Raw genomic sequence first — 14,406 nt, forward strand, 5'->3', positions numbered from 1 at the left:
AGACAAAATATTAAAGAATAAATATTATAGAAAGATAATATTATACATTCCTTTCATTTACATTAATTAATGTTATTCTTATCATCTTCAGTCTGTTTTGACCACCTAAGATCACAATTCTGACTCCCAAGTGAGAAATACTAGAGGGTTGATGAGGGTGAGACAGCTCCAATAAAAGAGGGCAAGATTTTAGCAAATTTACTGGCAATATAACCAAAGGATGAAATGTTTCAATCAACACCAAAACATGGAAATAATCTTTCAGTAAATGTGTGTGTGAAAGAGTGTATGTGTGTGTCGGTAAGAGGGTCAGAGAATGACAGCTTTCCACTGTCCCAGTCCAGATGAACTCTGATCCTCTGCAGTTTCTCTTTCACCGGGAGGAGAGTTGGTGATTGAGGTGGTACATGTGCTTTATATTCACCACAGAAATGCCCCACCAGCCAGATTCCACTGCTTGAGAATATTTTATTCCTCCCCTGAGCGGATTCATTCATCACTCCGAGGAACCAGCCTGTACTGTCTCCGACCTCAACATCCCAGCAGTGAGACCCGGAGTCAAAGCCCTCTGAGCCAAGAACACACGCAAACATGTCGAACCTCTCTGGATTATCAGGAAGCGTCTGTTCCTCGTCGCTGTATCTCACACTGGTCAGATCATCAGACAGGATGAGGTTACAGTGAGCAGTGTTGGGGTCAAAGGTCACAGGAGCTGAAGAGACAGACACAAACATGAAACGACACAAACGACTCTCATGATGGAGCTGAACTGATTGTTGTGTTCTGTACTCACTGTATTCAACAGTTTTCTGCATCTTCTGTAACACAGTAAACTTCAGGTTGCTCAGGTATTTTGACACATTGATCAGAACTCCAGAAATGTTCTCTGGATCCGGCGGTCTACACTGGGAAACTCTGGAAAAACATTCAGGAATCAGTGATGCTGTGGGTTTGAGTTCAGAACAACAGAGAAACAGGAGAAACAATACAAACCTTTTCATAGCTGCATCATAGTTCTGTAAAAAATGCAATCATACAATGTAACTTAAGTTCATTTTTAAAACTTCCTTGCATTTGTCTCCAGTGATCAGATACCTGTAAGTAAAAAAGCATGCTTCATACTTCATAGCATCTTCAGCTTTTATCTCCTCCTCTATGGCTCTGATAGTATCTGAAAGAGAGGAAATCTCTGTGTTCATCTCCTCAATCTTCTCATTCACCATCTGACTCTTCAGCTGTTCTTTCTTCCTCAGTTTTGTTGTCCTTACTGATTCTTCAACATGTAGAACTGGTGGAAGCTAGATATTTTACTTCATAACTTGTTAAATATGGATGTTTTTTTTTTGTTACAGAAACGCATTGCTTCGCTTCAGAAGGCCTTTATTAAAGGTGCTACAGAGGATCTTTTCATCGACTGAGAAACCAAAGACTGAGTTTTTGAAATGAGCGCATGCGTAAGAACAACCCCCCCTCCTTCACAGCTCATTTCGAGGGAACGCCTCCCAAAACTCGTGCACGAGTATTGGAACACGAGTGTTTACCACCGGCATTCGCTGTTTCGTGTTAGTGGATTCATTATGTCGGACTCACCGCAGGTAACTCATAATCTGCAGTTGTTACTCCTGACAAAAAAACATTGCATGCGGCGCCTGTGGAGTGTGGAAAGTTACTGGAATGCACACGTCTCTCACAAGGAACGTAATGGCAGTGATTGACAAGCCAGAGGGCCAATCATTTACGCGATCACGGCTGATGTATATTAATATTATTCCTTTCAGTGCACCTAATAAATAGTCTTTTATCAGTTAATAAAGACAGTTTCAAGTAATATTGCAAAAATGTATAAAAAAAACGTCCTCTGTAGCACCTTTAACCCCCCGGAGCCGTGTGGAATATGTTTATGATGGATGGATGTGGATGGAGACACTTTCTTCAGCTCATACTCGTTGATCCCACTAACTGCCATTATAAAGCTCGGATGCGTCAGGGTATTTATTAATATTTCTCTGATTGTGTTCATCAGAAAGAAGAAGAGTCATATACGCCTAGGATGGCTTGAGTGTGAGTAAAGCTGAATAATTTTCATTTGAAAGAGAACCAATCCTTTAACTTGAATGTGTAAGTCTTCCAGTGTCACCTGCTTCCAGTTGTTTTAGTTGTACAAAAACAGTCCGTAATCATCCCCATTTAATTACCATTTAGTTACTAACCTATAACATAATGAAGCGGAAGACTTGCACATGCATAGGAAATAGCTACTTCTGCGTTAAAAATAAGTAGAATATATTAATAAACACTTTCATTTGGTGGAGTAACGTGATAACATGGTTTAATTCTGACCTTATGTTTTGATGCAAAGTCTGTTGAAACTCCTCAAATATTCTTAGTTTATCCTGTAAAGATTTAACATAACAGAATAAATGTATAACAATTCTAATTCATTTATTATACTCTGCCTGCATAAATGTGGCTTTATGCACAATAATTTTGCAAGAAATCGTCCACAGTTTAGCGTGTATTCCTTATCGTTGTCCTCCAGATCACATACACGTGTTTACAGAGACTTCAATACAGTACAGATACCTTTGTGTCAGTGAAATGCAAATCAGGTGGATGCAGTGTTGTTGTTGTCATCATCTGTTGTGTCCATCAGTTCTCGTCGTCTCTTCACTTCCAGTCTTGGTTTGCAAACCACTTCTCTCTGGTCTTCTCCCTCATATCCTGAATGAGTATTTTAATTCGTTCTGCGTCTTTGGACACGCGCCCGTACCTCAATAACAGAGTTTTACATGAGCCGCGCAGATGGCCAGAGTCGTGTCCTGAAGTTTGCCAACAAATTCCTCCAGAACAACCGTATAATCCGCTTTGCTCGCAAGCTTATTTCCGTGAAACGGTCTGTATTTATTACATCTGGATGGATTGAAACTCTGATCACACAGCCTACATGCATTGACATCTTTCAGTGGAGATTCCTGCGCCATGATTTGAACAGGGCTGCTTCCTCTTCTTCCCTTTTATTTCGTTCACACATGTTGCCCATTATCGCCATCTACTGTACACCGTATGAATCACACACGTCGTCCTCAAGGCCAAGTGTGGGTATCTGCGGGTCAGAGGAATAGGCGTGACAAAACTAAGGTAGGGGTGTGCTGAAAGCTGCCTGTTAGGGTGTGGGGTAGGGTTAGGGGTTTAGCAATCCACATTTCGGCACGCCCATTACTCCGACCTGCAGCTATCCCTGTCTCCACCAGGGGGCGCTTTAAGCCGCCTGCAAATCTCAAATACATTTTATATGTATTTTATGTTTTGTCATTGTACTAATTTGGATGGATTTAGAGATCTATAGTAACAGACAACTGGGGTGTATAGAAAATTGTACTTATTTACAGAGTGACATTTTGGAATAAGAACAACACAATGCAGTTAGCCTATTTATTTTATTAAGAAAATATCATATACATAAGAACAAGTGGGGTCTTTGCAAAACAAATGTCTTAAATTTTATAAGCGCCATAATTATACATAAACCTTTTGGAATGAACTAAAAACAGAAAAAAAGCATTGCAATTTATGAACTTTTTTTTTTTTTTAGCAGCCTAGTTTTAAAAGGTTTGAGGGGTTTTGGGTAGCACTTTATTTTACAGTCTTGTTCCCCATGTACATAGGCTACTATGTACTTATTATAGTAATTACAATAACGGGGTAATACTAACCCTGAACCTAACCTTAACTCATGTAGTTTCCTTATATTACTCAGTACTTTCTTAAGTAAGTACACTGTGAGTACACATAAGTGCACGTACTGTAAAAAAAAAAAAAAAAAGAAGTGCAACCGGTTTTAGGATCAGGATGGGCTGAAGTGGAAGGTTTTAAAGGAGTGCTGCACAATTGGGATCTGTTTACTCAAATATTTTTAAAAAAGGTTATAACCCTCATCACTCATATCCCTGTACCAAAATCTCCACGTGCAAAATCCTTTAATGCCGTTTGACCCATTGATGGCACATACTCCTCAAATGTATAGAGCATCTACAGTATTAGTAGAATTTTCATCTCAAAAAGGTGAATTTATGGACACCATGCAATTTGCTTATCGAGCTAACATATGCTGTATAGAATCCAGCAGCATTTGAACAAAACCAACACTCTTCCTTTAATAGTCACACCCCAAAGTACCTACTGCGTGATGTAAATGTCAACAGCAGGTCGGTCCTTTGCATCAAAACGCTGCTTCAGCAAATCCGTCTGAACAGCACTTCATCCGACTGGCGTTCCTCAGGGATGTGTGCTACTGTATCTCCCCTGTTATATCATGTTAATAGCAGTGAAGTGCAATGTAACAGCAGTGACCTGCTCCTTTCAAGTATGCTGATGATACAGCTTCGGTCGCCTTCCAGAAGGATGTAAATAGTCTATTTCCAGTATGTTGACAGCTGTGTCTTCTGGTTTGATAACAGCTCCGTACACATTAATATCACCAAGACGAAGAAGCCTTGATTAGAAAGTTACGCTCAAGCTGGCAGCAGAGGATGTGAAGCAGGTCACCATGTAGCTACTGTAATAGACAGTAAACTTAACTTTCAGAGTAACACTGACTACATCTACAAGATGCCAAAACAACAAACACCATTTCATGTTGGAAAATTCCTATGGATAAAAAAAATGTATATAAATCCTGGTAAAACTTTACAGTAAGGTTCGATATGTTAACAATTCATTAGCTGTCAGAAACTGACTAATACATTTGTGATATTTCAAGTTGTATAAATTAACTTTAGTTACTGTAGAACTGTATTAACAGTGAATAACAGTACGTTTATAAATTAATAATAACCTAGATAACAAATGCTATTAAGTATTGTTAGTTCATGATACCCAAAACTAATGAATTGAACGTTACTGTAGTGTTACCATTGGACGTAATCAAGTTCCATTTAATTTTGCTGTTGTGATGTCATTTTACTATTTTAAGGATCGTTTTTATGTTCGTAGTCTGTTTGTAGTAGGGGTATAACGGTACACGTTTTCGTACCGAAAATTTTCGGTACGCACCTTTCGGTTCGGTACACATGTACGAATACAGAGTTGTATAGCCCATTTACCACTTTTAACCACCATTAACCACCAATAATCACAATAAGCTCTGTGTTTTGTTACTATTGATAAGAAACAAAGTCTCATCCCTCAAATTCGGTCAATTTTATCACGAAATTCAAACATTAAATGCCGTTTTGTCGCTCTTTGACGTGGTGTGACAGATCATTGTACAGCCGCCTCATTTCAAGCGGGAGCGTGACCATCTCTTCCTCTTTAATACTAGTTACAGAATATGAATGTGAACTTAAATGAACATCTGAAGGTATGTTGAAAGATACAGTACAACTTACTGAAAGTTAATGCGAAAACTGCCTTATATGCAATTTACATGTTTGCATACAATTTGTATGTGAGCATTGATTATTATATCTAAAAATGAACAAGTTAATAGTAATATGCAAGAAAGTGCTCGCTATATATAGTCATCTTTAAGAAAATTAATTAGAATTGAATTTATTTAAAGACAGAGACACAATTTGTTCAGTAAACCTTTGTTTAATAAAAAAGAAAAAAAAGCAATTTTATGTTTAGTTGTCTCTCTCCTGCTGTACTGAATTTGTACCGAACCGTGACTTAAATACCGAGGTATGTACCGAACCGTCATTTTTGCGTACGTTACACCCCTAGTTTGTAGTAATAGCTATAGAAATATGTGCATATATTAGTTCTCATTTTTCTCTTTTATTTAAAGAGGTGCATTCATATGCATATATGTTATGAAATTATTTTTTGCCTAATCAACTGTAGTATCCAGTATTTAGCATTTTGTCCAAAAAAAATAATTGGGTTATTCAGTTTTAGCAACTCACCTAGAACGCACACACACACACACACACACACACACACACACACACACACACACACACACACACACACACACACACACACACACAAGCGCACACATTTTTTTCATGTATTATGGGGACTCTAAATAAACAATGATTTTTATACTGTACTATATATTCTATTCCCTAACCCTAACCTATCCATCACATAAAACTTTCTGCATTTTTACTTTTTCAAACACACACACACACACACACAAAATTGCACCGACCAGCTTATAGTGGTTTGTGACTTTACTGTACACAGTGAGAAACAATATAAAAAGAAAAATGATTGTGCCTCTGGAGAGATCACACATCTCTCTGTGATAGCTGTTGTTCATAATACAGTAAATATTCAAATCAGGATACACATCTAGTCTCTATGCATACTCAAGAGGTGAACATTCATACATAATTCTAATTATTTTTTATAAACAACTTTTTTTTGCAAACTGAATTTTGAAAAAAAAAAAAAAGAAAAATAGGAGAAAAATAAGAAATTACAGGAATAGTTTCAGATTTTTTTTTTTTTTTTTTTTTTTTTTTTACAGTTAGACCTCTTTTTACTGTCAAACCAGTTTTTGATTCTGATTCTAGCTTTGTGTTTTTCCCCCTTAGAGTCATCAGTACATGCTGCCACAAGTGAAAACCCCTAGATCAGTAAAACCTCTAGACAAGATACAACAAATATATGTTGACTTTGGGCATTTATTAAATCATATGGTATGTATTCAAGCGGAGATTATTTGATAATCTATACTAGAGTGCGAGTATACAGGCCCGTGTCCCTCTGTGAAACATGCCAGCATGTATCTGAGTTACACAGCAGCTAGAGGAGAAAAAGACAAGCATGTACCAGTGAGTTAGACATCAGACTGAGAGTTAAACGGATTAGAAATGTGAAAGAAAAGGTCTGTCTGTGGATCAAAAGTCCTAGACTATGAACATAAATAAAAAAAATACAAACAAAAATGCAGCTGATTATTGTTTCAGAAGTTAACATAAAACATTTACTTTTCTCCACAGATGAGAACAATGTAGCAAACTGTATAAAATACCCAAATTCACAAATAAGAGAGTCTTCAGTCCCATTGTCCCAATGACCCTGTGGTATTAGAGAGAAACAGCACTCTTCAGATATAAAAATAGATTTCTCGTCTTTTAAAATCCCCTTAATATTTGAGAAATGATGCTGTTCCTCTTGTAAGAGAAGACAGCACTGCTCTCTGATCGCCTCTGTCGACCCCTTTAGGCTTTCGTATATTTTGCATAATTTGTAATATATTTCCTTCTTGAAAATTTTGCAATTAAAACCATAAATACATACCTTACATTGGACAACAGAAAGAAGGACGGAACAAAACGCAGTAGCTTCCGAGCAAAACGACAGTAGCTAAACTCAAACAAGGAATATTTCAGTCCATTTCGAAAGAAGGTAGAAAAAAAAAAAAACCCAAACAAAAACTCAATCAAATGTCCATGTCAAACCTAAAAAAGAGGAAAAAGTGACAAAACAAAAGCATCAAGCATTAACGAGTAAAAATACATGGCGTGATCAAACCGAACATGGAGACAGGAAGACAGCGTTGCTACAAATATAACGCTAACATCTACACGAGACCCTGTATACCTCCGTGTGGTGTGACTTTATATGCTCAGTTCACGCCTACAGATACGGCACTACGTCGTCCCTCGCCGCTGGATCAATGCCCGAAAGAAGACTCACATCCTCAGACCCACTTAGCGTGGACAGAACGATCATTTTGCTCACAGGAACCCACTAACCTCATTGTGTCCTGTGCTGTATGCCAGCTTATTTAGTCCCCCGTGTGCCAGGTGGCCCATGCCGAGTACGTTTCCCTTCCTCTTTCTTTACCAGATGACGCTGGAGATGCTCGTCTCTCTGGGCAGCAGCGGGAGCATGGCGTTGTTGCCGTGGTGCTCGTCCAGACTGTGTTGGCGCAGGGTCTTGTTGTTGACGGGTCGCTGGCCGTTCAGGAGGGTGAGGGGCAGGTTGCAGTAGGTGTGCTGGGGTGGCAGCGTGCCTCCGGCCGTGAAGGGCAGCTCGTAGTCGTAGCTGCGGTAGTGCGAGTGTTTCTGCCGTGCCAGCGAGTGCGAGCGGTACGAGCTCCGCAGGGACGGGCGCAGCTCGGGGTGAGCCGGCGCCAAGGCGGCGGACGTGGCCGTGGCCATGGAGATGGCCGAGACGGTCTGCAGGTCGGCGAAGGGGCCGGGTTCGCTGGCGTCCAGTGCGTGATTGGTGAGGGTTTGCTGGGGGCGGCGGTACGGCATGGTGTAGCGGAGCTGCTTCCAGAAGCGCGAGCCAGGCTTGTTGCTCTGCGGGCCGTTCCAGTGCACCACGCTCAGACATTTAATGGACTGTTTTAACTCCTCCACTTCCTGGTAGTTAATGACTCCTCGCAGATCGGCACACTCAATTAAGATCACTTTAATGTCCCCTGAAACCAGAGAGTTGCGCAGACGGGACTCCAGCTCAAATATACTCCACCCGCGACGCAGCACGTAGCTCGGGGTCAGCACGATGATCAGGCGTTTACTCATGTCTACGCAGCGGGACACGTCCTCTATGTAAGCTACATGACAGACAAAGAAAGAAACTGTAATACCAAAATAACAGATTGTACGATGGCTGAAAATAATGCACATTTAAAGACAAACACACATTTAAGACACAACGATCACACTCATCCATGAACAACAATTTGTGCGTACGCGTGTTTTTGCATTCAAACAAAGCTGTACCTCTAAGAAGATGTGTGTCATCCTGGTAATGTTGACTGCTCATACCTGGACATAAACATTCAGCTTTCAGACACAGCACACATACAGGGCAAAAACACCTGACATATGATGAAAACAAACACAGTGTCACATCAAGGGGCTAGCAAAAAAAAAAAAGAAAAAGAAAAGATTTTTATTATTCTCATACTTGCCCACATTTGGAATGTTAAAGGTCCCGTTCTTCGTGATCCCATGTTTCAAACTTTAGTTAGTGTGTAATGTTGTTGTTAGAGTATAAATAAAATCTGTAATATTTTAAAGCTCAAAGTTCAATGCCAAGCGACATATTTTATTTAACAGAAGTCGCCTACATCGAACGGCCAGTTTGGACTACATCCCTCTACTTCCTTCTTTAATGACGTCACTAAAACAGTTTTTTGACTAACCTCCGCCCACAGGAATACACAAGAGTTGCGTTTGTAGAGTGTGTTTGTCGCCATGTCGTCGAAACGCTGTTATTTTCATCCCGCAGTCCAATCACCGGGTCTGATTCCGGCTCAAATTGATAGGGTAAAATTAAAGACATGTTTACAATAACACTGAGCGCATGCATCTCCACGTTATGGTAAGAGGCGTGACTTTTCCGGGCACGGTGCGCTCAGAGCTGTCGAATCACAACACAGGAACCGCTGGCACAATCAGAACTCGTTACGTATTTCTGAAGGAGGGACTTCATAGAACAAGGAAGTCATCAGCCCGTTTTTATGACAGTGGAAACAGCGGTATACAGATAAGTAAATTATGTGAAAAATACTGTGTTTTTTACACGCGAAACATGAACACATGTTATATTGCACACTATAAACACAATCAAAGCTTCAAAAAAACACGAAAAACGTGACCTTTAATAATTGTTTAAATTATTGTTTGTTTCTTCAGAAAGTTTTATTTTTTTGACTAAACTACTTTCTAGTCAACATAAGGCTTTCTGATTATATTAATGCTGATGAGGGAGTTTAATTACATTTAATCACAAATGATTCAATTATTTTGCAGAATTAGGAAGCAAGGTAAATCCAGTGCTTCTAGCATGTTTATGAGATGAAAATGTCACACTTCATTACGAATGATCAAAGAGTTTTCATTAGTTCTGTACAATTAGTGCCGTTTGTCAAATCTGTGTCTACACAACTTTTTTTGTGATTGTTGTGGGTTTCTGAATACGCTCCTAAAACTTTACAAGAAACTAATTTCTCTGATTATTTCTGAAATTCCTGTAGGCTTCTGGCTTGTGCTAATGTAAATGTATTAAACATTTAAGACAACATTTACAAACACACTAACAAAGACATACATGCATTCACATAAAACACACATTCTGCACATACTGCTGGTAGGAATGAGATCTCGGTCAGGGATGAAGAGTTTGTATCCATAATGTTTCTCCAGGACATCAGGGAGAATCTCCAGAGCAAAGCGCTCCTCCTCCTGTAATTCCTGACCCCACTGATCCAGCTCCACCTTACTATAGGACAGGTATGCATCATACTCTTTATTTTCTGAGGAGAAAAGTAAGAAAGAAAGAAAGAAATTAGAGGCTTTAACAAAATGTTTTGGAAGTGTTACCATGCTTCTGATCAAAAAAAGAGTCCAAATTGCAATTACATACAGTAACAATCTGAACCAAAAATATGTGATTGCTGCAGTGTTGTGTTCAGTAGCTCCTGTAGGGGGAGTGTTTGTGCTTTACCTCCATCTGTATCCTCCCCACCAAAGTGATGCCTGTAGCAGAGCAGCAGCTCAATCCTGTAGCACTTATACACAGACAATAACAATGCCAACAGCAGAAGAATCGCACCCAGACCACCGGCCAACTCAACGGTGTACATCAGCTCCACTGAGAGACACAAAATGGAAAGAGGGACAAAATAAAGTTCTCTAAGCTGACAGTTCTCCCTGGAATACATTAACATTAGCATAGAATGCATTCAGACTCTTCAGCCTGTCTAAATACTGTGCTGGTAACATGAGTACTGGGATAAACTGGTAATTCCACATACAAATTAAAGAATACTATGGTATTGCCATCATATTAGTGGTATACATCATATAGTCCTGTAATGCTGTAGCTGTATAGAGTGCAACAGTGCCTATACATTTTTTTTCAGCAGCCTTGGTTCCGGAAGTATTTTTCCCATTTATTTTTTCACATAGATATGTTTTTTTTTTAAAGTCTTTGTTTAAGAGTAATAAGTCATAACCCAAACCAACAAGCTATGAGCTGTGAGGAATCAAAACAATTAAAATCTTTGATCTGAAGCAAAAAATATTTGAAAATTGAACAAAAAGAAGGCTTTGATGAAGTAAAGAACTACAAATCCATGAAGCGTTGTGAATAAAAATCGAATTAAAAAAACGTCAGAGAAATATAACACTAAGATTTAGCCAGAAACTTGATATTAAGATCAATATATTTTACATTTATTTAAACATGCATATTACGCATGCAAATATTTCAGTAGTTTGATGAAACCGACTCTATATCATTCACAGTGCTTCATGGGAGTGGGTGAGTCTTTATGCCACAATTTGTTTGTCAAGATTCTCTGATTGTTGGAGATTCTCTGCAGAATCATGGGTAAGTTCACCAGGTCTTTTTCCACTAGGAATTCCACTGTTGAACATGATTATTTAAAAAAAAGATGAATGCTGGCTGGTGGCTTTAACAAAACCATTGATTAACAACCCTGTCGCTCACAGTAGATCTGCCATTAAAGGTTTATATGTTATGTTAAAAATCAATTCCCCTATGGTGAAAATGAATGGAATTTTTACTTACAGAACCCAAATGTTGCACTCTATCACAGAAACATTCCATGTCTAGAATACTATTTCATCTGTTTTGTAACCATGGCAATTTCAGTTGGAAGATTCAATTCTTGTCAGATTTTAATTTAAGACTTAAGTAATTTTGAGCAATATGGTCCCTGATCCCTAGCATAGGATTCTAGGGTTGCATCAGGCTTCACGGCTAGTTAAACCGGCAAGACTTCCTTTGTCAGTTCACTAGCAAATCTACCAGCCAGATCAGCACCAAACCAGCCTGGACCAGCATGGAAATTCATGCTGCGCTAAGGACATACACAAGGGGTGAGAAATGCAAAATGACTTCAGAATGAATAAGCGCTAATGATGTTCATATTGTTCAAAGCTCCTCTGTGATACAGCTAATGGAGGAAAACACGCAAGATATACTCAGATGCTTCAGAGAAGCTGAAAGATTGTGAAAGCATGTATGTTGGAGTGCTCAGCAATGAGCTGAAGGAGAGAGGGGGTGCATATGAGAGATTTGGTTTGTGTGTGTGGCTTTGAGATTATCTGCAGAAATATGTGTGTACGGCTAAGACGAGTTGAAAGAGAGAGAGTGTGTGTGTTTATTCATTTGTGTGTGTGTGAGAACAGTTGAATGAGTTTTGAGTTGGGCTGAGAGGGAGAGAAAATGTGTGAACTGCTGAAGCCGTCTCCTCCTCTGAACTGCCATTAAAAGAGAAGATAGGAAGCCTTCAAAGCAGCTCTCTCTAAAAGAGAGTGAATTTTAGATGCTGATGCATTTCCCAAAAGGAGAGAAAGAAAGAGACAGACAGAGAAGAGGAGGGAGACACAGGAACATGCTGTGCTGTTTATGTAAAGAAATCCCACAGCACATTAAAGGGATAGTTTACCCCAAAATGAAAATCCTGTCATAATTTACTCAACCTCATGTTGTTCCAAACCTGTATGACTTTCTTGCTTCTATGAGACAAAAAAGACGCAGCTTTGAAGAACATCCAAGCTGCTTTTTTCTCCATACAACAAAAATATATACACAAAAGTATAAAGTCACTAGTAGGTGACTGTCAAAATATTGATTTTATTTGATAGAAAAAAATATTTTTTATTATTCATATGTTCAATATTCATTCATTTCTTTTTTTCTAGGTACTTCTAGGTATTCTTAGATATTACGTGACATTCAAATATAGTGATGAGATGTAGAGACATTAAACTCCTCCTCCCAGTGGATACATTAGTAAATAACTAAAGGTGCCCTAGAACCAGTTTTTACAAGATGTAATATAAGTCTAAGGTGTCCCCTGAATGTGTCTGTGAAGTTTCAGCTCAAAATACTCCATAGATTTTTTTTAATTAATTTTTTTAACTGCCTATTTTGGGGCATCATTAACTATGCACCGATTCAGGCTGCGGCCCCTTTAAATCACGCGCTCCCTGTCCCCGAGCTCTCGACTATAATACAGTGCATTTACAAAGTTCACACAGCTAATATAACCCTCAAATGGATCTTTACAAGATGTTCGTCATGCATACTGCATGCATGCGTCGGATCATGTGAGTAAAGTATTTATTTGGATGTTTACATTTTAATCTGAATGAGTTTGAGGCTGTGCTTCGTGGCTAAAGCTAACATTACACACTGTTGGAGAGATTTATAAAGAATGAAGTTGTGTTTATGCATTAAACAGACTGCAAGTGTTTAAAAATGAAAATAGCGGCGACTCTCGTCTCCTTGAATACAGTAAGAAATGATGGTAACTTTAACCACATTTAACAGTATATTAGCAACATGCTAACAAAACATTTAGAAAGACAATTTACAAATATCACTAAAAATATCATGTAATCATGGATCATGTCAGTTATTATTGCTCCATCTGCCATTTTTCGGTATTGTCCTTGCTTGCTTACCTAGTCTGATGATTCAGCTGTGTACAGATCCAGACGTTAATACTGGCTGCCCTTATCTAATGCCTTGAACATGGGCTGGCATATGCAAATATTGGGGGCATACATATTAATGATCCCGACTGTTACGTAACAGTCGGTGTTATGTTGAGATTCGCCTGTTCTTCGGAGGTATTTTAAACAAATGAGATTTACACAAGAAGGAGGAAACAATGGTGTTTGAGACTCACTGTATGTCATTTCCATGTACTGAACACTTGTTATTCAACTATGTCAAGGAAATTTAATTTTTGATTCTAGGGCACACACTAGGGTCCTTATGCACAGTCGTGCAGGCTTTCAAGAGAGTCTGGTTACTTAATCACCCACTAAAACAAACCACATCAGTGCGCTAATGCTACATGCCACATCCACTGCAGATAAACACTGAATTAAATATGCTCCTCACCAGTTCTGTTGACCGAGCCAATGAAAGCTATAAGCTGCATCTTATTTCGAAGGCTGCATCCTCCGGAGGTCGCATTTGAAGGCTGCATACGTCATCAAGGATATTTTTTTTTTTAAATGTAACCGTAATAAAATTGACCGTTATTCCTTGTGAGGTGTAAAATACTGTAATTTCTTCCTTACTTTGAAATCTAAGATTACTTTTCTTAAATGAGACTGCCTCGATGATGTATGCAGCCTTCAAATGTGACAGGAGGACGACGCAGCCTCTGAAATGAGACACAGCAATAGCCTCCTCAGGGGACTCGCAGACTTTGGTAACTTTACCAATCATCACATATCACATCAGGGCCCTTTATGCCCAGTGGCATGTAGGGCAGCAACAAAGGTTCGCCAATCCTGTCTGCTTTAGGCCAGCTTCTGAATGGTACCCCAGGTGTGGTTCAGGGCCTTCAGTTCTGCTTCCACTGTTCAACGCCAGGTGTTCTGTGGGTCTTCCTCTCATTCGTTTACCCTCTGGTGTCCAGAAGAGGGCAATCTAGGCGAAGACATC

The 14,406-nt window shown here is 39.2% G+C and overlaps 2 protein-coding genes across 10 annotated transcripts in view; both read right to left on the reverse strand.

Moving 5' to 3' along the window:
• Positions 1 to 183: 183 nt before the first annotated feature.
• LOC125270305 (vespryn-like) lies at positions 184 to 3,091 on the reverse strand. Of its 6 annotated transcripts, none has more exons than XM_048193735.1 (6): positions 2,584 to 3,089; positions 2,341 to 2,393; positions 1,096 to 1,171; positions 994 to 1,016; positions 794 to 915; positions 184 to 712 (listed from the first exon to the last, which is right to left on the reverse strand). In XM_048193735.1, the coding sequence occupies exons 3-6, from the start codon at positions 1,111 to 1,113 to the stop codon at positions 231 to 233; spliced, it is 645 nt and encodes a 214-aa protein (XP_048049692.1). In that variant the 5' UTR covers positions 1,114 to 1,171; positions 2,341 to 2,393; positions 2,584 to 3,089; the 3' UTR covers positions 184 to 230. The 6 variants fall into 6 exon arrangements, with proteins under 6 accessions (XP_048049692.1, XP_048049696.1, XP_048049694.1 ...); XM_048193739.1 differs by having other exon boundaries at positions 1,123 to 1,171; positions 2,584 to 3,087; XM_048193737.1 differs by lacking the exon at positions 994 to 1,016 and having other exon boundaries at positions 2,584 to 3,091.
• A 3,070-nt stretch (positions 3,092 to 6,161) lies between these two features.
• Positions 6,162 to 14,406, reverse strand: part of il1rapl1a (interleukin 1 receptor accessory protein-like 1a) — a 122,800-nt gene continuing 114,555 nt past the window's right edge. For 3 of the 4 annotated variants that reach the window (XM_048193741.1, XM_048193744.1, XM_048193743.1), the window contains 4 exons: positions 10,417 to 10,563; positions 10,055 to 10,225; positions 8,688 to 8,732; positions 6,162 to 8,518 (listed from right to left, as the gene is read on the reverse strand). In XM_048193741.1, coding sequence (XP_048049698.1) covers positions 7,797 to 8,518; positions 8,688 to 8,732; positions 10,055 to 10,225; positions 10,417 to 10,563 — 1,085 coding nt within the window. In that variant the 3' untranslated portion in view covers positions 6,162 to 7,796. The remainder of the gene's footprint in view (positions 8,519 to 8,687; positions 8,733 to 10,054; positions 10,226 to 10,416; positions 10,564 to 14,406) is intronic. The other variant, XM_048193742.1, reaches the window with a different exon arrangement.

Source organism: Megalobrama amblycephala, linkage group LG6 (assembly GCF_018812025.1).
Source record: "Megalobrama amblycephala isolate DHTTF-2021 linkage group LG6, ASM1881202v1, whole genome shotgun sequence".
Lineage (NCBI taxonomy): Eukaryota > Metazoa > Chordata > Actinopteri > Cypriniformes > Xenocyprididae > Megalobrama > Megalobrama amblycephala.